Genomic DNA, 27,500 nt, shown 5'->3' with positions numbered 1-27,500 from the left:
AATTTCTTTGTTCAAACGGTAGGAGAGCGGGAGTTGTTGGGGAGGGGGTTGAGTTTGTTGTTGGGTAAGAGGCTTTGGTGACAATGATGATGATGACGATGATGATGATGGTGATGATGATGATGATGATGATACCAGTGACAGCATCTACAATTTCTTTGTTCGAAAGGGTAGGATGGTGGGTGAGTGGGGGTGGGGGTAGGGTGGTGGTGGTGGTGGTGGCGATGATTGGAGGTCGGGAGGTGATGTTCATGACAGTACAAGTAACCCCCCACCACCGAAGTGACTCAGCAGCAGTGCAGGGTCTCCTCTGGTGTGTGGCCTCCTAGCGACCTAACATCGATGGTTCCCTGCGCACTGTCGACGCTGAAACTGTGACGGACGAACCCGGGTGTGGCCGTATATGGAGGAATCTAAATGAGCGGCGTGGGAGTAATGCCACTGAAACGGTGCAGATAATGGGGGAAAAACAACAACAACAAAAAAATAACACAATATAACCCCCGCCCCAGAACAGGACATTGACAAACGTCGATTCCTTCCATCAGGGGAAGGAAGCTGGCAGAATGGGAAAGACGCTCAGCTGCCAATACAGGAATCCGTGAGGGCGTGCGTTCGAATCCAGCTCTCGCCCTGTCTCCCAAGTTTGACTGGAAAATCAAGCTCAGCGTCTAGTCTTTCGGATGAGACGATAAACCGAGGTCCCGTGTGCAGCATGCGCTTGGCGCACTGAAAAAGAACCCATGGCAACAAAAGTGCTGTCCTCTGGCAAAATCATGTAAAAAAAAAAAATCCACTCTGACAGATACACAAATACATAAGCATGCACTCAAGACCTGACTAAGCTCGTTGGTTTATGCTGCTCGTCAGGCATCTGCCTAGCAGATGTGGTGTAGCGTACACGGATTTGTATTTCTATTTGTATTTTTTTTTTTATCACAACAGATTTCTCTGTGTGAAATTCGGGCTGCTCTCCCCAGGGAGAGCGCGTCGCTACACTACAGCGCCACCCATTTTTTTGGTATTTTTTCCTGCATGCAGTTTTATTTGTTTTTCCTATCGATGTGGATTTTTCTACAGAATTTTGCCAGGAACAACCCTTTTGTTGCCGTGGGTTCTTTTACGTGCGCTAAGTGCATGCTGCACACGGGACCTCGGTTTATCGTCTCATCCGAATGGCTAAGCGTCCAGACCACCACTCAAGGTCTAGTGGAGGGGGAGAAAATATCGGCGGCTGAACCGTGATTCGAACCAGCGCGCTCAGATTCCCTCGCTTCCTAGGCGGACGCGTTACCTCTAGGCCATCACTCCACTTAGTCCAAACGCAGTGACGCCTCCTTGAGAAACTGAAACTGAAACCTTCCACCAGCACCTCTGGTTCCTCGTGGTGATGACTCACCGAAGGGTCACCCCCTCTTCGTCCTCCTCGCCGTCCTCAGCCGGCTGGTGGCAGTGTTTGTCAGCCAGGGCTTTGGCCTTCCGCACGATGTCGTCCGTCTTCATCGTCACCAGCACCGTCGTCTTCTGCAAGGTGAGGTGAGGTGAGGTGAGGTAAGGTCAGAAATGATTAGGTAAGGTAAGGTAAGGTAAGGTAAGGTAAGGGAATGGGAGGGAAGGGAAGGGAAGGGAAGTTGAGTTGAGTTGAGCTGAGGTAAGGTAAGGTATGGTAAGGTAAAGTAAGCTAAGATATGGTAAGGTAAGCTAAGCTAAGCTAAGCTAAGCTAAGCTAAGCTAGGGGGCTTTGGCCTTCCGCACGATGCCGTCCGTCTTCATTATCACCAGCACCGTCGTCTTCTGCAAGGTAAGGTAAGGTAAGGTGAGGTGAGGTAAGGTAAGGTGAGATGTGATGTGAGGCTAGGTGAGGTAAGGTGAGGTGAAGGTGAGGTGAGGTAAGGTGAGGTAAAGGTGAGGTGAGGTGAGGTAAGGTGAGGTGAAGTGAGGTGAGGTAAGGTGAGGTCAAGGTGAGGTAAGGTAAGGTGAGGTGAGGTGAGGTAAGGTGAGGTGAAGGTGAGGTGAGGTAAGGTGAGGTGAGGTGAGGTGAGGTAAGGTAAGGTGAGGTGAGGTGAGGTGAGGTATGGTGAGGTGAGGTGAGGTAAGGTAAGGTAAGGGGCTTTGGCCTTCCGCACTATGTCGTCCGTCTTCATCGTTACCAGCACCGTCGTCTTCGGCAAGGTGAGGTCAGCTGAGGTCAGGTGAGGTAAGGTCAGGTATGATTAGGTAAGGTAAGTTAAGGTATGGTTTTGTAAGGGAAGGGAAGTCAAGTGGAGTTGAGTGGAGTTGAGGTAAGGTAAGGTACGGTAAGGTAAGGGGCTTTGGCCTTCCGCACGATGTCGTCCATCTTCATCGTCACCAGCACCATCATCTTCTGCAAGGTGAGGGAAAGCAAGGGAAAGTGAGGTGAGGTGCGGTGAGGTGAGGTGAGGTGAGGTGAGGTGAGGTGAGGTGAGGTGCGGTGAGGTGAGGTGAGGTGAGGTGAGGTGAGGTGAGGTGAGGTGAGGTGAGGTGAGGTAAGGTGAGGTGAGGTGAGGTGAGGTGAGGTAAGGTGAGGTAAGGTAAGGTAAGGTGAGGTGAGGTATGGTGAGGTGAGGTAAAGTGAGGTGAGGTGAGGTGAGGTAAGGTGAGGTGAGGTATGGTGAGGTGAGGTAAAGTGAGGTGAGGTAAGGTGAGGTGAGGTGAGGTGAGGTGAGGGAAGGTGAGGTGAGGTTAGGTAAGGTGAGGTGAGGTAAGGTGAGGTGAGGTAATGTGAGGTGAGATAAGGTGAGGTAAGGTGAGGTGAGGTGAGGTAAGGTAAGGTCAGGTGATGTCAGGTGAGGTGAGGTGAGGTGAGGTGAGGTAAGGTCAGGTCAGGTGAAGAGAGGTGACGTGAGGTGAGGTGAGGTGAGGTGAGGTCAGGCAAGGCAAGGCAAGGCAAGGCAAGGCAAGGCAAATAGTTAATTTCATTTGAAGCACTGCAGACATGTATCATTAACACACGCGCACACATACGCACGCACACATACAAACACACACACACAAACACACACACGCGCACACGCACACACACTCAGATAATCGAAGGGGAATAACTCAGCAGTTACAGTAAAGCCATCGTTCTTCTCTTGCTGGTGAAGCTCCCAGGCCAGACGGAGTTGTCTGCCCAGTTCTGGGTTGTCTCCCATGGCCCGCCCCAGCAGACGAGGGTCCATGTCCGCCTTGGTGCATGTAACATGACAAGATCATGATGTCATCCACATTTCTCTCTCCCTGTGTGCATGTGTGTCTCTCTCTGTCTCGCTCTTGTCTTGTCATTTCGCTCTCTCTGCCTACCTGTTTCTATCTGCCTATCTATCTATGATATGTATGTTTTCCTCGACGTTCCTGTTGTTTGTTCACTTCTTTTTATTTATTCATCTATTTTTTATATTGTTGTTATTACTATTTTTGTTTGCTTTCGACGGCTGGAGAAAAAAAAACCCAAAACAAACACGTATGCTTAATCTATTACCATCAAAAAATGAAGATTATTCATTCATTCATTCTCTCTCTCTCTCTCTGTGTGTCTCTCACTCTCTCTTTGTGGGCTAGATGTAAAAAAAATTTTTTTTTAAAAGCATGTTACTTATCTATTACACTCGATAATGAAGATTTGGTCTTGTCTTGTCTGTCTCTCTCTGTCTGTCTGTCTCTTTCACTCCTACCACACATAATCGATCGACAAAAGTCATATATACGCACATACACATCATGTGACGAACACACACACACACACACACACACACCACACACACACACACACGTAACACAGACATACGTACAAATTACACAGCACATGCATGCGCATGACAGCTCAGCGGGCTTTTTGTTTCGCAAGGTGTGTGTGTGCGTGTGTGTGTGGGTGCGTGCGTGCGTGCGTATGTATGTGTGTGTGTGCGCGCGCGTGTGTGTGTGTGTTTGTGTCTGTGAGTGTCTCTGTGTGTGTGCGTGCTTGTGTGCGCGCGCGCTCGTATGTGTGTGTGTGTGTGTGTGTGTGTGTGTTATCGCTCACTCGCTCGAAAAGAGTAACATTAAAAAGGAAACAAGCATTTTGTAAGTGTACTTACCCCACTACTACCAATGATCTTGTGTGTGTGTTATCACTCACTCGCTCGAAAAGAGCATTTTGTAAGTGCTCGAAAAGAGCATTTTGTAAGTGCTCGAAAAGAGCATTTTGTGTGTGTGTGTGTGTGTGTGTTATCGCTCACTCGCTCGAAAAGAGCATTTTGTAAGTGCACTTACCCCACTACTACCAATGATCTTGTGTGTGTGTTATCGCTCACTCGCTCGAAAAGAGCATTTTGTAAGTGTACTTACCCCACTACTACCAATGATCTTGTGTGTGTGTTATCGCTCACTCGCTCGAAAAGAGCATTTTGTAAGTGTACTTACCCCACTACTACCAATGATCTTGTGTGTGTGTTATCGCTCACTCGCTCGAAAAGAGCATTTTGTAAGTGTACTTACCCCACTACTACCAATGATCTTCTGCAGCACTCCTTTCGGCAGCTGGTAAAAAAAGAAAAAAGAAAGAAAGAATGATAGAAAGAAAGACAAAACATGTATAATTTGGTGTTAAAAGCGAAAGAAAGGAAGAAGGAAGGAAGGAAGAAAGAAAGAAAACAACATTGTGTGTGTGTGTGTGTGTGTGTGTGTGTGTGTGTGTGTGTGTTTACGGCACAGAATGCTCGTATTGTTGCACACACAAGCATGAACAAACAAACACACACACACACACACACACACACACACATATGCACACACAAGCTCGTACAGATACACATACACGTCCATACTCGCACAACAAGCTGGGTATTTAGAACTAAATTAACAAAACTCGTGCACAGATAGGTACGAATACCCTCCTGAAACAACAACAACAACAACACACACACACGCTTGTCATTGGTGACGTATATCATTTCTCCACAGTTCAATAAGAAACCGATATTCACCTACATTGTTGCCTTTTTCGTTCTTGAAGCACGAAAAACCAACAACAAAACCAACAACCCTTTCGTTGAAGCCGGTGTGACATAAACACTGGCCTAAGGGAAGAAACCTATAACACACAATGTTATCCATTATAGTATCGAGTGATTGCCCTTCCCGAGTATTCCATGTCACTGAATGGAAACAGTTCCTCAACAATCTGACTGTGTGCGTGTCTTCCTCACTCACACCTATAGCTCCATTCCTGAACATAAAAAAATATTTCAGCTTGCAAAAGCGATAATGAATTGGATGGATGACCGATAATGATTACCAGCCTCTTCCTCTCTTTCTTCCTTCCTTTCCGTTTATCGTATCTTATTTCTTTTTAAAAATTACGAGCTGTCAGTCCTGGGTGCATTTCAAACTTGTTCACGCTGTAATCTTCCCTGGCTCAGTTATATATCCATTCACAGACTTGGTAAAAGGGTTCGTAAATCAAAGTTTAAATATTCAAGAGAAGGTGATTTGTTTAGAACACTGCAACACCAACCCTAGAAAACATTTACTGGCTAACCGAATTGCACAAATATGGAATGCACTACCAACCGAAGTTAAACTTGCACAAAATACTAACACGTTAAAAAATCTCCCTGACACCAATACCATCATAAAAACTGGAAACTTAGTTAAACTACACAACCGTTCACAGCTGGGAACTTAGTTAAACTACCTAAACCATTCACACCTGGGAACTTAGTTAAACTACCTAAACCATTCACACTTGGGAACTTAGTTAAACTACCTAAATCGTTCACACCTGGAAACTTAATTAAACTACACAACCGTTCACAGCTGGGAACTTAGTTAAACTACCTAAACCATTCACACCTGGGAACTTAGTTAAACTACCCAAACGTTCACACTTCGGAATTAAGTTAAACTACACAACCGGTCACACCTGGAAACTTAGTTAAACTACCTAAACTGTTCACACCTGGGAATTTAGTTAAACTACCCAACAGTTCACACATGGGAACTTAATTAAACTACCTAAACCGTTCACACCTGGGAACTTAGTTAAACTACCCAACCGTTCACACCTGGGAACTTAGTTAAACTACCTAAACCGTTCACACCTGGGAACTTAGTTAAACTACCTAAACCGTTCACACCTGGGAACTTAGTTAAACTACCCAACCATTCACACCTGGAATCTTAGTTAAACTACCCAACCATTCACACCTGGGGACTTAGTTAAACTACCCAACCGTTCACACCTGGGAACTACCTAAACCGTTCACACCTGGGAACTACCTAAACCGTTCACACCTGGGAACTACCTAAACCATTCACACCTAAACTGTGCATACCGCTGTGATAGGGCATCAAACTCTGATCACTGGTGAGACAACTGCCTGTTCGATTTGCCTCTTTTTGACTCACTTGTGTAAACAAAGTGAACCTATGTTTTAACTCTCTCCATACGAACGGCGAAAGAGACGACGTTAACAGCGTTTCACCCCAATTACCATCCTCAAAATATTGCAAGCGGAAGGCTCTTATACTGAAGACGCGAATGTTGACAAAGAATACCACAATTCTGACGACGGAAGCTAAAGGTTGGGTCATTGAGACACCCACTGGACATCCCAAGTGTCTGTGTGGAGGAGAAGAGAGGACTGGCCGTACTGAGTGAGTTAACCCGGTGTTCATTTGTGTGTGTGTGTGTGTGTGTGTGTGTGTGTGTGTGCGTGTGCGTGTCCGTGCATGTGTGGAAAACTTTGACTTTGCCATTTTCTCTGGAAATACTTTGTGTGCCAACACCAAAATTGGCTTAAACATAGTATGGAAAAAAAATCTTCACAGTCATACCAATAACAGGTTGTAAATCTCCCGAATTAACTCTCTCCATACGAACGGCGAAAGAGACGACGTTAACAGCGTTTCACCCCAATTACCACCATCAAAATATTGCAAGTGGAAGGTTCTTATACTGAAGAGGTGAATGTTGACAAATAATACCACAATTCTCACGACGAAAGCTAAAGGTTGGGTCATTCAGACACCCACTGGACATCCGAGGGGTCTGTGTAGAGGAGAAGAGAGGACTGGCCGTACTGAGTGAGTTAAGCCGTATTTCCGAATCATTAACGGTTTATTTCGTTGAGATGTGTTCCGAAATCCGAAAATTCTAAAAACCGCTTTCCACTGAGTTTGGCTGACTAGAAGGTTGGTTGTTCAAAGACGACATGACCTCGTGTTTCTTGTTCAAAATTATAAGGAAAGAAATACAAATTCTGTACAGAACTCTTACAGTGATACTAACTACACCATCAACGAGTTTACTGCATATAAATATTCTAAAGTGGACACTGAATTAACTGGAATGAATTCATCGTTTCTTTCAGCCCGTAGTAGACTGGTTTGTGCAGATCTAGAGATCAACCATGTGTTGCGATGTGCTTGAAGGAGATGGCAATGTCTCCTTTACCGCCGATATAAAAGAAAAATTCGAGATATAATAAAACACACAAAAAAACATGATTTAAACGGCGTTATTACGTCCACTACAATCACATCTATTTATCGCAAGAAGAAGAAAATGTCAACATTGCTTTAAGTTTCAAATTTAGTCATTTGACGTCAGACGCAGTCTTGGGGATTAGTCTGCTTGCATCGGAACTGAACACGCGTGGCTCGATCCCGATCGCATGCCTTTATTTTTCTTTTTAAATATATTTTTTTCTCCCAAGCTTATCTTATATATCATATTTAATACAGAGGACTTTTCAACGATTTTTTAAATCTCTATTTTTGTTCTCCTCATCATTCCTTTACTGGATCAAAGCGAAGCACAAGTGAGTTTTAAAGGCTTTGTCTCTTGTTTCTTCTGTTTTTTGACATGTTAACATCCACTGAAATTCATGGATAAGTAGGCCTAGATATTATAATAGCTAAGAGTGAATCAATGTCAGACGACAACGACAGAAAAAAAAAAAAAAACCACCAAAAAAAACAAACAAACCCAACAACCGAAACAATAAACATGGAATGCACTACCAATCGAAGTCAAACTTGCACAAAATACTAACACGTTCCTTGACACCAACACCATCTTAAAAGAAACAGTTTTTGACTATGATGAAAAAAACAAAGTTTCTTGCAGAAGTGTACTTGCGTACACCGCTCAACAACAACAAACAAAAGATGAAAATAAATAAATAAAATGAAATGGAAGAAGTGAAGATGATTCGATGGGGACATAACAAGGCCGAGAGGTCTTGGCAGAAGATTGCCAGTCCCTATACTACTACTACTATTATAAACGAACCAAACAAACAAAAAACACGTGCACACTTACGTTTTTCTCGAGCATGCGTACAAAGCTCGTGGTGACGGCAATGCCCCCTAATGCGTCATCGGACGCTGTCATGACGTCATGTTTATTGTGTTCGACGTCACTGGCTAAAAAAAAAGAAGAAAAGAAGTTGCATTCAAAAAAGCAAGAGTTCTCTGTCTCCTTCTCTCTCTCTAAAAGCAAAGGGATCTTTATAATATTTTTTATTTAATTGCTCATGTCAAAACATGAGCTTACTCAATAAAACTTGGCCATATACTTATAATTATGAGGCATTGAAGAGACTTCGAATCGTTATTTTGTGAATGTTGTTGAGTATTGTATTAGCTTCTTTTGGTTGATTTGTGATGTTGGTTTATCGCGTCAGGTCATTTTCATTATTTATTTTCTTGTATGACCCCCTTTCAGTAAGGGGCTTTGGCCTTAATCTGAATAAACGATCGTTATCGTTACCTCTCTTTGAAAACAGCTCAACTAAAGGGGATGTGGTGGTGCAAGATTTGAAGTGGACTGATTAAAAAATTAAGAAAATAAAAAAGAAGAAGAAGAAAACGGAGAGAGAGCGAGATAAACAGTGAGTATTACATTCAGATTTCATTAGCGAATTTGTTTGAAGTGGGCAATTCACCAATATATTTCTCTCTGTTGTATACGGGTTTGTTTTTGTATTTTTAATAGGCCTAGCGCTTATGAAACATATATTTTGAGGGACACACACAAACACACACACGCGCGAGCGCGTGTGCGCGCACACACACACACATACAACACACACACACACACACACACACCCTTCTCCGCACCCCCCCCCCCTCCCCGCCCCCTCCAAAAACACACACACAAACAAACACACACAACACGTACACACACACACACTCACACACACTCCCTACACACACACATACACACACAAAAACACACACAACACACACACAAACAAACACACAGAACACACACACACACACAACACACACACACACACACACACAAAGATACAACACACACACACACACACACACACACACACACACAAAGATACAACACACACACACACACACACACACACACAAAGATACAACACACACACACACACACACACACACACACACACACACACACACACAAGCACACACGCACACCCAAACATAAAGTAGAAAAAAAAAAACCACACCAAAAAACAAAAACAACAACAAGACAACAACAACCAAATCTCACCTTCCTCCTCCCTCTCTCCCTCTCCTCCCCCCTCCTCCTCCTCCTCCTCCTCCTCAGACTCTTGCACTGAGGGGGGTGATGATGAAGAAGAAGCAGCAGCAACAGAAGATCTCCCTCCATCCCCACCCCTACCCGCCACCCGTGTGGACGGCGGACGCTGTGACGGAGAAGGTGAAGAAGCTGGGGTGGATCTACCCGGGGCGTCTTGCGGTGGCGGGGGTGGATCCACCACCCGTGATCTCTGCTCTCTGGAGTCCAGTGCGGCGGCAGTTCTGGGCCGAGCGGGTAAGCGGCCCCCGTCACCCACACCCCCACCGCCGCTACCCCGGGACGGGGTTCGAACCCAGGCGGAGCGGGCCCTGGCGGTCTGCACGGGTTGGTAGTTAGCTCCCTTGGCCATGAAGCGGAGGAGGTTCTCCTTTTGCTGGGATCTGTTTTGGGGAAAAGAGATCTGTGTGAAAAAAAAAAGAAACACCTAAATAATAGGCTTTGGTTTTCTGGAGGTTTGTCCGGGCTCTTGATTTTTATGGGGTTTTTTGTTTTTTTTTATTTATTTTTATTTTATTTTTTTACCGACCCCGGCAGTGTGAGATCGGGCGCAACAGCCGAGTGGTTAAAGCATTGGGCTTTCAAATCCGATGATCCCCGTGTTCCAGTCTCGGTATCACTGGTCTGGTGGAGTAAAGGGTGGTGATGTTTTCGATCTCCCACATCAGCATATCATGTGAGAAGACCTACACGTGCCTGAACACCCTTCGTGTGTGTATACGCACACAAAAGATCAAATACGCACGTTAAAGATTATGTTATCCATGCCGGCGTTCGGTGGGTTCTGGAAACAAGAGCATACCAAGCATGCACATCCTCGAAAACGGAGTACGGCTGCCTATATGACACAGTAAAATAAGCAAAATGGTCATTCACAAACACACTCTCAAAAACAAACACCTCTGTCTCACAACAGACACACACACACACACACACACACACACACACATACAAAACAGAACAAAACAAAAACACCACCCACTCGGCAGAGGGCGGACGACTCCGCACGCGCTCGGGCGTGTCACGTGACAGGATGTGCGCGTAGCCTCGCTCTCGCAGCGAGCGGCTGACCACGTGGTGCTTGTAGCCGTCCCAGACGGACTTCCGGTAGCCTCGTTCCCGCAGTTCGTGGTCCGGCGGGAAGTGGTGGCGTCGGTCCTCAAGCACATGCTGTAGTGTGTCCTTGTTCACCACTGACAGGGCGGCTCTGTGGACAGTCGGTGTTTTTTGGGTTTTTTTAAACTTTTTTTTCTTCTCAAGGCCTGACTAAGCGCGTTGGGTTACGCTGCTGGTCAGGCATCTGCTTGGCAGATGTGGTGTAGCGTATATGGATTTGTCTGAACGCAGTGACGCCTCCTTTGAGCTTCTGATACTGATACTGATGCGGAATGGTTTGGATTTGGATTGGGTTGGGTTGGGTTGGGTTGTATTAGACTGGATAGGATTTGACTGAATTGGGATAGGATTTGACTGAATTGGGATAGGATTGGACTGAATCGGGATTGGATTGGACTGAATCGGGATTGGATTGGACTGAATCGGGATTGGATTGGACTGAATTGGGATAGGATTGGACTGAATTGGGATAGGATTGGACTGAATCGGGATTGGATTGGACTGAATCGGGATTGGATTGGACTGCACTGTGGTGTCTTGGGTTGGGTTGGGTTGCATTGCGTTGTGTTGCTTTGGATTGTAATGAGTTGGGTTGTTTTGTGTTGTGTTGTGTTTTGTTGCATTGTATTGTATTGCATCGTATTGTATCGTATTGTATCATACTGTATTGCACTGTATTACAGTAAGTAGTGTCTCCTTGTTGATCATGGAGAGGGCGGCACTCTGGAATGGGTTCGGATTGGATTAGACTGGATTGAATTAGATTGGATTGTACTGTGTTGTGTTGTGTTGGCTGTGTTGTATTGCATTGTATTGTATTGTACTGGGTTGGGTTGGGTCGGGTTGGGTTGCGTTGTGTTGCATTGTATTGGATTGTGTTGTGTTGTGTTGTAGTGTGTTGTATTGTATTGTATTGTATTGCATGGCATTGATTTGCCTTGTATTTTATTGCATTGTATTGTATTGTATCGTATTGTATTGTATTGCATAGCATTGTATTGCATTGTATGGCATTGCATTTTTTTCTTGTCGTGCCTTGTATTGTTTTGTCTTGTATTGCACTGCATTATATTGCATTTTATCGCAATGCGTTGTATTGTAGGATAGTGAATTGAAATGTATTGAACTGTATTGATTGGACTGGATTGGATTAGATTGGATTGGATGGTAATGTGTTGTGTTGTGTTGTGTTGTGTTGTGTTGTGTTGTGTTGTGTTGTGTTGTGTTGTGCTGTGCTGTGTTGTGCTGTGTTGTGTTGTGTTACCGCAGTGTCTATTTTTATCTCCAAGGACAGGGCCGACCATGGGGAATGGATCGTCTTTGTTACTCGTATCATTTGATTGATTGATTGATTGAGAGAGAGAGAGAGAGAGAGAGAGAGAGAGAGAGAGAGAGAGAGAGAGAGATGCAGACAGACAGAGAGAGACAGAGAGAAACACAAAGAAGGGCATAGAGACAGACAAAAAAAGAGAGCGACAGCGAGCGAGCAAGCGAGAGAGAGAGACAGAGACAGACAGATCGACAAACAGACAGAACCAACGAACAGACAGGCAGACAGACAGACATAAAGCGATAGAGAAAGACGGATACATACATACATACAGACAGACAGACAGATTGACTAACAGACACACACACACACACACACACACACACACACACACACACACAAAAGATAGAGACAAACAGAGGCAGACAGACAGACAGACAAAGACAGCTATAAATCGACAGAGAGATATATTTACAGACGGAGACGAAAAAGACAAAGAGACAAACAGAGACAGATAGACAGACACAGGCAGACACACACACAGACAAACAGACATAGGCAGACACACAGACAGACAGAGGGAGGGAGGAGCACGAGACTGGTCCACTGACTGGTGCAGGAGGAAACACGAGGTGTGGCTGGTGGTGGTCACGTGACAGATGCTGCCCTCCCCTTCCTTCAGAATGCACTCTTCCGCAAAGAAGTCGTCTGTCACCACCACACCCAGCATTGGTGGGAACGTGGCCACGGTGAACGGAACACCAATCAATCAATCAATCAATCAATCAGTCCGTACATCCATCCCTCCATCCCTCCATCCATCAATCAATCACTCCATCTATCCATCCATCCATTGATAAATTGGAATAAACCATCTGTCACCACACTCACATTTCTGTGGTGATATGTTAACAATGAAATGAATAAGAACATGCACGAAACAAATAAACAAATGAATCAACAGACATATCAATAGAAGTTTATGAATGAATGAATGAATGAATGATAAATCGTGTCACCGCACCCACAACAACTGGAACGTAGACCTCACAACAAATTATTTGATAGACATGTCAATAGATGTTTATAAATGAATGAATGAATGAAATGAATGAATGAATAAATGAATGAATGAATGAATGAATATGATAAATCGTGTCACCACACCCACAACAACTAGAACGTAGACCTAACAACAACTGATTTAATAGACATAGCAATAGAAGTTTATAAATGAATGACTGAATGAATGAATGAATTAATGATAAATCGTGTCACCACACCCACAACAACTAGAACGTAGACCTAACAACAAATGATTTAACAGACATATCAATAGATGTTTATAAATGAATGAATGAACGAGTGAATGAATGATAGATAAATCGTGTCACCACACCCACTACTGGAAAGTAGATCTGACAACAAACAGGTAAATAAATAAATAAGTGTATGAATAAATAAAATGAATAAATATATACATGTACGTAATATCTCATACAAGTACACAGACGTAAAAAATCTGGGAAAGTACACACTAAAAAAAAAAAAAAAAAGCATGCATATACGTAAACAAACTTATTCTCATCACACACACACACACACACACACACACACACAGTATTTACCAGGTTCTCTGGCGTCCAGACAGAAACAGACGTCACGCTGAATCTCCGGGATGTACACGTCACGAGATAACTGACACCGTCCTGACGTCAGCAGAACATAGAGTCACATATGACACAAAACCAACGATCATCATCGTCATTGTTAAGGGCTTTAGTTGAAGGGAGAAAACCCTAGATAACGAACTGCTTTAAAGGCTGGTAGTTAGTTCCCCATGATGCTTTTGTTCAGCAACATGGTTGCCGTAGCAACAACAACAACTACAAGAGCAGCAGCAGAAACGTGGTACCACCATCACCACCACCAACACCAACACCACCACCATTTTTTTTAAAAATATCAACAAAAACAACATCACACCACCACTACTACCAGTTACAACAACAACAACAACAGCATCACAATCACCACAACCACCACCAACACCATTATTAATAACAATAGCAACATCACAGTAGCAGCACCACCAGCAACAACAAGAACACCATTCAACTGTCACTGCTATCACCACCAACAACAACACACCACCATCACCACCCCATCATCACCCCACCACCACCACCACCAACAACAACACACCACCACCACCATGACCCCACCACCACCATCACCAACAACAACTACAGCAACAACAACACACCACCACCACCACCACCACCAACAACAACAACAACTACAGCAACATCACACAACCACCACCACCACCACCAACATCAACAACTACAGCAACAACATCACACCACCACCACACCACCACCAACATCAACAACTACAGCAACAACATCACACCACCACCACACCACCACCAACATCAACAACTACAGCAACAACATCACACCACCACCACACCACCACCAACATCAACAACTACAGCAACAACATCACACCACCACCACCACCACCAACAACATCAACAACTACAGCAACAACATCACACCACCACCACCACCACCACCAACAACATCAACAACTACAGCAACAACATCACACCACCACCACCACCACCACCACCACCAACAACAACAACAACAAACACTACAGCAACAACATCACACCACCACCACCACCACCACCAACAACAACAACAACAACAACTACAGCAACAACAACACACCACCACCACCACCACCACCAACAACATCAACAACTACAGCAACAACATCACACCACCACCACCACCACCACCAACAACAACAACAACAACAACTACAGCAACAACAACACACCACCACCACCACCACCACCAACAACAACAACAACAACAACTACAGCAACAACAACACACCACCACCACCACCACCACCAACAACAACAACAACTACAGCAACAACATCACACCACCACCACCAACAACAACAACAACCACTACAGCAACAACATCACACCACCACCACCACCACACCACCACCACTACCAACAACAACAACAACAACAACTACAGCAACAATATCACATCACCACCACCACCAACAACAAAAACATTACACCACCACACCACCACTACCACCACCAACAACAACAACTACAGCAACAACAACGCACAACCAACACCACCACCACCACACCACCACCACCACCACCAACAACAACAACTACAGCAACAACAACACACCACCACCACCACCACCAACAACAACAACTACAGCAACAACAACACACCACCACCACCAACAACAACAACTACAGCAACAACATCACACCACCACTACCACCACCACCACCACCAACAACAACACCTACAACATTAATAACATCACACCTTCACAATCACCACCACCACCAACAGCATTGGCAAGAACACACAACCACCGTCACCACCAAGAGCAACAACAAGAACAACATCACACCACCACCACCACGAACAACAACAACAACAACGTACCACCACCAATACCACCACCACCGCCAACACCACCAAAAACAACACAATAACTACTGCATTGGCCTAATGATAATGCGTTCGCCTAGGAGGCGAGAGAATCAGAGGGCACTAGTTCAATCCCCACAATGACCAATATTTGTTCTTCCCCTCCATCAGAACATGAGTGGTGGACTGGACGCTAGCCATTCGGATGAGATGATAAAACGAGGTCCCCTATATAAGCATGCACTTAACGCACGTTAAAGAACCTACGTCAACAACACTTGCATACAGAAAAAGGGTAACTCTCTCATTGTCGCGACGCGCTCCTCCTGAGCAGAGCAGTCCGATTTTCACACTGTTAAATCTGTTGTAACAATACAATACAATACAATGCAATACAATACAATACAATACAATGCAGCGCAGTGCAGTGCAGTGCAATGTAATGCAATACAATACAATACAATGCAACACAATACAATACAATACAAGACAATATGAAGCACAGGTCCACTGATGATGACGAAAGTAATGATGGCGACGGAGGGGAAAACACGGAGATTTTCGTACCGGATATTATGAAGTACAGGTATTCCGAACTGTCGTTCTGACGAAGAATGGTCTTGTTTGGTGGGTAGTCCTGATCAATCAAATCAATCATATCTATAAAGTATGAAAATCAGTCAATAATTCATTGAACCATATCGATTAAAAAGATCAATCAGTCAATCAATCATTCAGATTTAGTTGGTCAATGAATTATCCAATCAGTCAAATCATCACACACACACAATCGAAAACACAGGCATATGGGACACACACACACACACACACACACACACACACACACACACACGCAATCACACAATCACACACACACACATGACCGCTCTCTCTCTCTCTCTCTCTCTCTCTCTCTCTCTCTCCAACCAACAAACCCCCAAAAGTGAGTCACCATTTTATGCACGTGCGGGATGACTTTCTCCAGAGCTTCCGGCGGAAGTGACGCAAGAGGGTTAGCGGGCATGCTAAGGAACGACAACTTCTCCTTCCGTTGTAGCTCCCCGATCTGTTTCACTACGGCGTGAAACTTTTGTCTGTTAAGAAAAAAAAGAAGAAGAAAAAAAGCTGTAGAGTGCATACAAGAACATCTAAATACGTTGGTATATTTTGTTCATTATGCTATGTTATGTTATGTTTTTATTTATTTATTTATTTATTTATGTACTCAGGTATTTGACGCTGTGTGAAGTTATACTGTTGTTATTCATTCATCTGTTTATTTGTTTTATCTTACTTTATTCATCTTTAATTATGTATTCATTTAATTTCTTTCTTTCCTCCTTCCTTTCTGTACTTATTTTTCGTGTGTTCGTTTGTTTCTTTATTTTCGTTTGTTTGATTATTTATTTTAGTTAGTTATTTTATTTCATTTATTTTTCACACACACACACACACACACACACCACACACACACACACACACACACACACACACACACACACACACACACACATACACACACACCTGTCTATACGGAGAAACTCGCTGTGCTCGGTTGTGTAGACAGTGGCAGGGGGAGACAAGTCATCGGACAGACCGTCAGGGGAGACCAAACCCAGGAACTCCCCTGTGCCGTGGTTGTAGATGATGTCAGGCTGGAACACGTTGCGCGTCTCTGTGACGTCCATGTCGTACGTCACCTGGGACAATGACGTCATTTCAGGGGTTAGAAATATCAGCAACAAAATATCAACCACCACCACCACCAAGAACCTCACTTCTACCCACAATCCTACCTATCCCTACTCGCTTCTAGCCCCCCCCCCCTCCCTTTTACTCCCCCTCCCCCCTCTCTCCTACCATCCCTTCTCCCGTCCCCTCCCCTATACCCCTCCCTCCCTCCTACCTGCCTTTCCCCCATCCTCCCCTCCCCTCACTTTTTCCTAACCTCCCCCCCGCCAATAGAAGCGGAGCGATGGCCTAGAGGTAACGCGTCCGCCTAGGAAACGAGAGAATCTGAGCGCGCTGGTTCGAATCCCGGTAGAGTCGCCAGTATTTCCTCCCCCTCCACAAGACCTAGAGTGGTGGTCTGGACGCTAGTCATTCGGATGAGACGATAAACTGAGGTCCCGTGTGCAGCATGCACTTAGCGCACGTAAAATAACCCACGTCAATGAAAGGGTTGTTCCTGGCAAAATTCTGTAGAAAAATCCACCTCGATAGGAAAACGTAAAAAAAAAATACTGCAGGCAGAAAAAAACACGAAAAATATGTGGCACTCTCAGTGTAGCGACGGGCTCTCCCCTGGGGAGAACAGCCCGAGTATCACACAGAGAAATGTGTTGCGACAAAAAGAGTAATACAATACATTACCCCACTCTCCTACCCTACCTCAATCATACTATCACTTCATCCCTCCATATCCTTCCCCTCCCTCCCCCCCACCCCCCTCCCCCATCCTAACCTCCTCCTTCTACCTGCCCCCTTCCCACCCACCCCCACCCCGCGCCCCCCGTCCCCACCCCACCCCACTCCTAACCTCTCCCTCCACTTAACATAACCCACCGATCCTCACTCCCCTTCCTCCCTCTTATCCACCCCTCCCTCCCTCCACCACCACTTTTCACACACACACACCCCCCGCCCCCACTTCCCTCCTCCTCACCCCTACCCCCCTGACCTGCACGGTTCCATGCAGGATGTAGTAGCAGGAGAGCGGCGCCTCGCCAACCTCACTCCCCCTCACACTTCCTCCCTCTACCCCCCCCCCCCCACCCCCCACCTCCCTGCCACCTTTCCTCCCCATCCCACCGACACCACTCCTGCCCCCCCCCCCCACCAGTCCCCACCCCCACCCCCACTCACCTGCACGGCCCCGTGCAGGATGTAGTAGCAGGAGAGCAGCGCCTCGTTGGGCCGCTTCACGATGTACTGGTAGGCGGAGTAGGTCTCCATGGTCAGCACGTGACTCAGGGCGTCCTTGACCCAGTCCTGACCCCGGTGGATGAGGCGCAGCCCCTCCACCACGCCCCTCATGCTGAGCAGCTCGGACTTGCTCATGAGGGGCACGTGCTGTTGAGGGCCCGTGGGTCTGGCGCGTGCGTTCCTCGCCATCAGCTTCCGGGCTAGGGTGGGGTGTGTGTGGGTGTGGGTGGGTGTGGTGGTGTGGTGGGGGTGAGGTGTGTGGTGTGGACAAGAAGGAAAGAATGGATTAAGTCTTGGTGTTGATTAGTTTGTTTTTTATGATCGTTATGATCGTTATTATTATTGTTAATATTATTAGTAGTATCAGTAGTAGTAGTCGTTGTTGTTATTATTATTGTTATTGTTATTATTATTATTATGAGTAGTAGTAGTAGTTGTTGTAGTAGTGGTATCATTATCATCATAATCATTATTGCTGTTGTTGTTTTGTTGTTGTTACTTTATCATTATCATTGGTAGTAGTAGTAGTAGTAGTAGTAGTAGCAGCAGCAGTAGTGTAATTATTTTCATAATCATTATTACTATTAATAGCATTATTATTACTTGCTGTTGTTATTATCATTCTTCTTCTTCTTCTTCTTCTATCTTTTTAGAGTGGCATCTTACAACATGAACATCTTGTGGCTGTGAAAGGGCACGGTAACTTCAACCTTTACCTTCAATTTGTAATGTGGGAAGTGGGTGGAAATGGGGGCCAGGGGGAGGGAGGGGGGCGTGGGGACGGGATGCGGCGTGTATGTGTGTGTGTGTGTGTGGGGGGGGAGGGGGGGGGGTATAATAGGGTCCAGACAAAAGAAGTGTTGCAGAATGACTGAGACAACGACTGAGACAACGATTTATGTTTCTTTGTGGCCCTTCCATATGAACAGTTAAATGATGTGATGGTGTCGTCAAACTCCTCGAAAGAAGTATGACAGAAATAGTACACACATGCACGCATACCTGTATACTCTTTGACATCCCTTATTATCTTAGGGAAGGCAGTAAAACCTATATCACGTGCTTTGAGATATCTTTTAACTCACTGAGCCCTATGCCCGAGCACTGTTGATGCTTTGAGATATCTTTTAACTCACTGAGCCCTATGCCCGAGCACTGTTGATGCTTTGAGATATCTTTTAACTCACTCAGTACGGCCAGTCCTCTCTTCTCCTCTACACAGACCCCTCGCATGTCCAGTGGGTGTCTGAATGACCCAACATTTAGCTTCCGTCGTCAGAATTGTGGTATTCTTTGTCAACATTCACCTCTTCAGTATAAGAGCCTTCCGCTTGCAATATTTTGATGATGGTAACTGAGGTGAAACGCTGTAAACGTCGTCTCTTTCGCCGTTCGTATGGAGAGAGTTAACTCACTGAGCCCTATGCCCGAGCACTGTTAATGCTTTGAGATATCTTTTAACTCACTGAGTCCTATGCCCGGGCACTTTTCTGGCGTCAAAATTCGTACACATTCAAAAACGGTTTGGGTTTAAACATTTTTAACATCAAGAAAGAAAACAAAAAATACAGCGTTCAATAATGTGAAAGGAAAACTTGAGCAATGACAAGCCTGAGCTGCTCAAACGGTTTTCACGGTCGTACAAATGCATAAAATGCAAGGAGAGAAAACTAACTTCAACAGTATCTCCGGATGTGTCCACATGTAATTTGGAGGAAAAACAGTACATTTTCTGCGGGGTTTTTTTCCCCTCTGCATCAATATTGCATGTAAGTCTGCCGAGGTTATAGCGGTGTGATGGCCTTGAGGTAACGCGTCCGCCTAGGAAGCGAGAGAATCTGAGCGCGATGGTTCGAATCACGGCTCAGCCGCCGATATTTTCTCCCCCTCCACTAGACCTTGAGTGGTGGTCTGGACGCTAGTCATTCGGATGAGACAATAAACCGAGGTCCCGTGTGCAGCATGCTCTTAGCGCACATAAAAGAACCCACGGCAACAAAAGTGTTGTTCCTGGCAAAATTCTGTAGAAAAATCCACTTCGATAGGAAAAACAAATAAAACTGCACGCAGAAAAAAGGGGGTGGCGCTGTGGTATAACGACGCGCTCTCCCTGGGGAGAGCAGCCCGAATTTCACACAGAGAAATCTGTTGTGATAAAAAGAGAAGCACAAATACATATGCAAATAAACTCCACGGGGTTGAATTGTTTGTAATTACTGGGTGATACGGAACGAGACGAACAGTTCAGTGACATTTGCAGCCTCCTCGAGACTAGTGTTACGGTAATAGATTAACATCTCTACACATTCGTCAATATCCATATATTTCTTGGGTATAGTCCTATTTAAGCATCCTAAATTATTGCACCTATTTTACTGGCATTTTTTACGCATGCTTGAAGCGATATTACCATTAGTAGATGTAACCCATTTTCAGTGGATTTCGACTCTTGTTTTACACGTTATTTCACTCAATTTTGATGCGGATTCAGTCATTAAACTAACGTGCCACCATCCTAATTTTTCCGTTTTTCGACCCACGAACCATGGAATTATAACCAATAGGTGCAATGATTTGGGATGCTAACATAAGACTATCGCAGGTGATAGATTATCGGAACGGCAGCAAACACTATTGCAGACGAGGTATGTTTAATCACTGGCAAATACGGAACGCGCTTTGCTTTAACCCATTCAGCCCTGCACCAGAGCATTCCAATGGTGCCAAAATTTGTTAACTGAAATGGTGTGTACATTCCTACATATGGCATGAACATCACGCAAAGGGAAATATAACTCCTGCTGTGTTTGTTTTCGCTGTTTCTATTGACATTTGGTGTCAGTTTTTAGGAAAATAAAAATAAAAAAGGTCAATTTCAGTATAGTTTCATTGTTTTTCTGCATTAATATGTCAGCCAAACCTGCCGAGGCTGTAAACTCCCTATTATTGAATGGATTAACTCACTCAGTACGGCCAGTCCTCTCTTCTCTACACAGACCCCTCGGATGTCCAGTGGGTGTCTGAATGACCCAACCTTTAGCTTCCGTCGTCAGAATTGTGGTATTCTTTGTCAACATTCACCTCTTCAGTATAAGAGCCTCCCGCTTGCAATATTTTGATGATGGTAATTGGGGTGAAACGCTGTTAATGTCGTCTCTTTCGCCGTTCGTATGGAGAGAGTTAAACCATTCAACTCTGGGGAATCTTGGCAGGCTTTCATGCCATATTGATGCTGAAAAAAAAGCACAAAAAAAATATCCTGTTCTTCCTCCAAATTATGTGTGGACACATCAAGAAATAATGTAGGAGTTAGTTCCCTTTCCTTACGGTTTATGCATATGTAGGAACGTGAAAAAAAAGAGAAGTTTTTATTCAGACGAATTTTTGTGCCAGAGCAATGCTGGGGCTCAGGGGTCAATAGGCTAACTCTCTCCATACGAACGGCGAAAGAGACGACGTTAACAGCCCAATTTCATCCCAATTACCGTCATCAAAATATTGCAAGCGGAAAGTTCTTATACTGAAGAGGTGAATGTTGACAAAGAATACCACAATTCTGACGACGGAAGCTGAAGGTTGGGTCATGGAGACACCCACTGGACATCCGAGGGGTCTGGGTAGAGGAGAAGAGAAGACTGGCCGTACTGAGTGAGTTAAAGCACCAGCACAGCCTCACCTTCAGCAGTGATGACCACGGACCCATGGGAAGCGAAGAGACGCTTGTTGAAGACTGGGACGGGCTCTGCGTCTCTGTTCTCCTCGGCAACCCGCTCTCTCATCTTGCCCAGACCCTCAAAGAACTGCTGGGACTGCGCCGCCGTGGACACCAGGTTGCTCAGGCGTCTGGGGAAGATTTGATTCATTGATTGAATATGTAACCCTTTCACTGCTAAACTCGCATTTATGCTGCAGCTATAGGTAGATGACCCATGTCACTGAAGTGTGACCAGATCATTGGTCTGTTATCCATGAACCTACTGCTCTTTATAGTTTGTGGTAGGAGAGGCCGTATTTTCTACAGATCACAAGGGGAATCCTCAGGAAATCTTAGACACCATAATTTCTGTGTTAATAGCACAAGGGAATTTGCACTCTAAATTAACTGGCGGTGAAAGGGTTAATGGGTAAAGAACAAGGCACAGTAAAGGCCTTTTCACAATTCTACCCATTTTACGACACAAAACATAAAAAATAGATCAAATGAAATACAATTTTATAATAACGACGGAAGAAGATGAAGAAGGAGGAGGAGAAGAAGAAGGGAGGAGGAAGGGGAGAAGAAAGAGTAAGAGGAGGAGGAGAAGAAGAAGAAGAAGAACATGAACAAGAACAAGAATGAAAACTTCGGTACGTGTTAGTACTTAGTCGTGTTGTGTTGTGTTGTGTTGTGTTGTGTGTTGTGTTGTGTTGTGTTGTGGTGTGTTGTGGTGTGGTGTGGTGTTGTGTTGTGTTGTGTTGTGTTGTGGTGTGGTGTGGTGTGGTGTTGTGTTGTGTTGTGGTGTGGTGTGGTGTGTTGTGGTGTGGTGTGGTGTGGTGTGGTGTTGTGTGTTGTGGTGTGGTGTGTTGTGGTGTGGTGTGGTGTGGTGTGTTGTGGTATGGTGTGGTGTGGTGTGGTGTGGTGTGGTGTGGTGACGTGTGGTGTGTTGTGGTGTGTTGTGGTGTGGTGTGGTGTGGTGTGCTGTGGTGTGGTATGGTGTGGTGTGGTGTGCTGTGGTGTGGTGTGGTGAGGTGTGGTGTGGTGTGCTGTGGTGTGGTGTGGTGTGGTATGGTGTGGTGTGGTGTGCTGTGGTGTGGTGTGGTATGGTGTGGTGTGGTGTGGTGTGGTGTGGTGAGGTGTGGTGTGGTGTGCTGTGGTGTGGTGTGGTGTGGTGTGGTATTGTGTTGTGTTGTGTTGTGTTGTGTTGTGTTGTGGTGTGGTGTGGTGTGGTGTGGTGTGTTGTGGTGTAGTGTGGTGTGGTGTGTTGTGTTGTGTTGTGTTGTGTTGTGTTGTGTTGTGTTGTGTTGTGTTGTGTTGTGTTGTGTTGTGTTGTGTTGTGTTGTGTTGTGGTGTGTTGTGTTGTGTTGTGGTGTGGTGTGTTGTGTTGTGTTGTGGTGTGGTGTGGTGTGGTGTGGTGTGGTGTGGTGTGTTGTGGTGTGGTGTGGTGTGGTGTGGTGTGGTGTTGTGTTCTGTTGTGTTGTATTGTGTCGTGTCATGTCGTATCGGATAGCGTAGCATGCCATCGCATCGCATCGTATTGTATTGTAACCCCTGTCCAAATGAGACAAAGAGGCAGTTCGCCCATTTGACCGAAATGTACCATTTAATGCAGGAATGAAGATGAAAAATAAGTACGACATTTTACGCTCCAAAATCATCAATGTAAACATCATGCCATGTTGTTGTTGTTGTTGTTTTTCCTGATCGGCTTTTCATAGAGCGGTTCTATTCATTTCTCACCCAAAGGAAACTGACAATACATTCACACACACACACAAACACACACACACACACACACACACACACACACTAACGCACACACACATACTCACATACATACTCACACACACCACACACACACACACACACACACACATACTCACGTACATACTCACACACACCACACACACACACACACACATAGTCACACTTTTCCTTCCCTCGTCTAATATCACTTACAGTGAAAAGACGTTAAACTAAAGAACGAACGAACGAACATAGTCACACACCACACACAGACACGCACATACTCACACACACACACACACACACACACACACACACACACACACACACACACACACACACACACACACACACACACACATATATACTCACTCACACACATACAACACAAACACACAGACACTCACACACACACACACACATATGCACACACATACTCACTCACACACATACAACACACACACACACACTCACACACACACATACACACACATACAACACACACACACACACACACACACACACACACATGCACACACACATTCACTCACTCACACTCACACACACACACACATACAACACAGACACACAGACACACACACAGACACACACACATTAACACACACACACACACACACACACAACACATACACACAGACACACACACACACACACACACACATACACATACAACACAGTCACACAGACACACACACACACAGACACACACACACACTTTAATGCATTTCAGCTGACCACAACAGAACAACGCGGACATCATGCACACTGAAAAGTATCACAGCTATATATGCGCCTCACGTGCGTGAGGACACCACAGCCAATCCACGATCAGTCTCCCGGTGTAACAGCCTCAAATTGCCCCCTGCTGGGGTTTATACCCCCGGGGTCATTCTGGACTAGCCTTGAACAAACCCAGTGATCATTCCATGCTAGGCGAGATCGACCATTCCTAGATGAAAATCACCCTTTTAACTGGTTTGATCCAGATATTGAAATGATACTAATACGCATAATAATGATGATAATAACAAGGAAAACAACAAGAATAATGATAATAAGAATGATCATAAATAGATAAATGAACAGGGGTGATGGGGGGGTTAGCCTTCACTTCTCCCCCCACCCCCTTCCCCGCCCCACTCCACTCAATCATAATTCAACGGAAGCAAACGTGATTCTAACTGTGCCAAATTACCCCCCCCCCCCCTCCCCCCTCACGCCCCCCCCCCCCTTGCCCCCCTCCGAATAATCCCCCTTATTCATTACAAGGGGGGCTGGGGGGGAGAGTCAGGGTTAAAAAAGAAAAAAAAAGAAAACAACCAGGAAGGTCAGTTCTGATTGAATTAGTTTACTCCCCGGAGGGGAGGGGGGAGGCATTTCAGGCTAGTCTACATCGACCCATGGGCTAGTCAAAGATTTGAACCCCGAAATAAGAGTGGTGGCCTAGAGGTAACGCGTCCGCCTAGGAAGCGAGAGAATCTGAGCGCGCTGGTTCGAATCACGGCTCAGCCGCCGATATTTTCTCCCGCCCCTCCATTAGACCTTGAGTGGTGGTCTGGATGCTAGTCATTCAGATGAGACGATAAACCGAGGTCCCGTGTGCAGCATGCATTTAGCGCACGTAAAAGAACCCACGACAACAAAAGTGTTGTTCCTGGCAAAATTCTGTAGAAAAATCCACTTCGATAAGGAAAACAATATATTCTCTCTCTCTCTCTCTCTCTCTCTCTCTCTCTCTCTCTGTGTGTGTGTGTGTGTGTGTGTGTGTGTGTGTGTGTGTGTGTGTGTGTATCTTTGTCTTTATGTCTGTCTGTATGTATGTGTGTGTATCTGTCTCTGTGTGTGTCCGTGTGTGTGTGTGTGAATATGCCTTTAATGCCTGTGTGTGTCTGTGTGTTCCTCTGTGAGTCTGTACATGTGTACGTAGATACATGCATGCGTGCATGTACGTGCGAGTTCGAGCGCGCGCGTGCGCGTGTCTCATGCAATCTGCATGTGGATGCATGTATATACGTGCGCACGTGTAAACGTACACGTGCAATGAAACGTGTACTCACAGTCCCTTCCGCACGGCTTCAATGAGCAGCGCCCAGTGTTTCCCCACCAGTCTACGCGGCTGACCATCCCCGCGAGTGTGAGCCGTGTGTGGCGGCGCTTTGTCACTCACGTTGCGGATTCTGACACTTCTCTTCTTCGGCATTGCAGGGGGTGGGGGAGAGGTGGGGGGTAGAGGAGGGTTTGGGGAGGGGGTTGGGGGGTCAGTCTGTGATCACGTCTGATCGATCCGGAGAGGGCAGAGCACTCTGTCGCTAACTCGGGACAGGCAGTTTTCTCCCTTTCTTTCTTTCTTTCTTTCTTTCCCAGAGAAACCCCGCTTGATGTTCAGTGGGTGTCTGAAGGGCCCAGCCTGTAGCTATCGTTGTCAGAAAGGCGATGTTCTTTGTCTTCAACAACTGGTTCAATGTGGGAACTTCCCCTGATTTTAATACTTTAATGTCAGCGGCGGTGGAAGACTATCTTCTGACGCTATCTTCGCCTCTTTCGTCATTCGTTGTTGGAGTCTCCCGTCGGACCGACGCTTATCTGTCGGTGTGTGTCCTCATATGGGAGAAGAGGCCGATTCTGGATGCGCAGCACTTCCCACAGGTGTTGGAAAGGAAAACGTCTCCAGAAGCTGAGCCCTGCTTCCTTCGCTCACGCTCACGCTTCTCCTTAATGGCTATCTTCGCCTCTTTTGTCGTTCGTTCAGAGTTAAAGACACAGTTTATGAGTCACTGGATTTTAGTTTCCCGTAATATGTTTGTCAGTGATTTATCTTTTGGGTTTCCATATTCTCTCTCTCCCTCCCTCTCTCTGTGCGTTTGTGTGTGTGTGTGTGTGTGTGTGTGTGTGTGTGTGTGTGTGTGTGTGTGTGTGTGTGTGTGTGTGTTCGCGCGTGCGTGTGTGTGTTGTATGGTGTGTGTGTGTGTGTGTGTGTGTGTGTGTGTGTGTGTGTGCGTGCGTGTATAGCCACAACAGCCGAATGGCGAAAGCGTTTGACTTAAAAATATGAGAGTATGGGGTTCGAATCACGGGCATGGCTCCTGGTGGGTTGACGATGGAGATCGTTCCCATCTCCCAGGTCAACACATAGAACAGAACTACTGGTGCCCGAACCCCCGTCGTGCGTATGTATACTACACGCATGCAGAAGATCACACGCAGCACGTTAAAACCCCATTAAAGATCATTCCATGTATGGAAACTTATCCAGCATGCACATTTCCCGAAAGTGGAGTATGGCTGCATACATGGTGGGGTAGAAACGCTCATACACGCACGGGAAGCTCGCTCGTACGTTTTGTAAAGGTGGGAGTTGTACAGCGCACGAACGCAGAAGAAGAAACTGGGTTCTTATCAAACCAAACCGATCGATTCACGTGGTTCGTGATTGATATGATTAAGCGGAGAAATATCTGAACTTTCCAACTCCTCGTCTTCTTTGCTGTCTTAAAATGATATACTACTGCTACTACTACTACTACTACTAACAACAACAATAATAATAATAATAATGATCGATCATAAATGTTTCTTAGACGCATTTTAAAAAAATCTCTACAAATGTATGTGTGAGCGCGTGTGCGCGCGTAACGAGCACGTGCTCACGAGAGTGGCTCGTGTC

General features: G+C 45.5%; 2 protein-coding genes across 8 annotated transcripts in view; both read right to left on the bottom strand.

Moving 5' to 3' along the window:
- LOC143302116 (uncharacterized) overlaps positions 1–27,500 on the bottom strand; it is a 69,796-nt gene that overhangs the window by 10,042 nt on the left and 32,254 nt on the right. For 4 of the 7 annotated variants that reach the window (XM_076616658.1, XM_076616657.1, XM_076616655.1 and 1 more), the window contains exons 2-15: positions 25,894–26,567; positions 22,049–22,215; positions 18,313–18,572; positions 16,972–17,147; positions 16,400–16,541; positions 16,015–16,084; positions 13,583–13,663; positions 12,566–12,662; positions 10,551–10,775; positions 9,521–9,951; positions 8,309–8,412; positions 4,480–4,521; positions 3,078–3,191; positions 1,400–1,524 (exon numbers count right to left, since the gene is read on the bottom strand). In XM_076616658.1, the coding sequence (XP_076472773.1) occupies positions 1,400–1,524; positions 3,078–3,191; positions 4,480–4,521; positions 8,309–8,412; positions 9,521–9,951; positions 10,551–10,775; positions 12,566–12,662; positions 13,583–13,663; positions 16,015–16,084; positions 16,400–16,541; positions 16,972–17,147; positions 18,313–18,572; positions 22,049–22,215; positions 25,894–26,036 (2,177 nt within the window). In that variant the 5' untranslated portion in view covers positions 26,037–26,567. Of the gene's footprint in view, positions 1–1,399; positions 1,525–3,077; positions 3,192–4,479; positions 4,522–8,308; positions 8,413–9,520; positions 9,952–10,550; positions 10,776–12,565; positions 12,663–13,582; positions 13,664–16,014; positions 16,085–16,399; positions 16,542–16,971; positions 17,148–18,312; positions 18,573–22,048; positions 22,216–25,893; positions 26,611–27,500 lie in introns of all 7 variants that reach the window. The other 3 variants (XM_076616662.1, XM_076616661.1, XM_076616660.1) reach the window with 2 other exon arrangements.
- The window catches only part of LOC143302118 (uncharacterized), a 163,667-nt gene continuing 161,442 nt past the window's right edge, over positions 25,276–27,500 (bottom strand). The window contains exon 4 of the transcript XR_013057882.1: positions 25,276–25,298. The gene's annotated coding sequence lies outside the window, so the exon portion shown is untranslated. The remainder of the gene's footprint in view (positions 25,299–27,500) is intronic.

The sequence above is a fragment of the Babylonia areolata genome, chromosome 28 (assembly GCF_041734735.1).
Source record: "Babylonia areolata isolate BAREFJ2019XMU chromosome 28, ASM4173473v1, whole genome shotgun sequence".
Lineage (NCBI taxonomy): Eukaryota > Metazoa > Mollusca > Gastropoda > Neogastropoda > Buccinidae > Babylonia > Babylonia areolata.
Note: the sequence above shows the minus strand (reverse complement) of the source record. Positions and strands in the feature narration are given on the sequence as shown.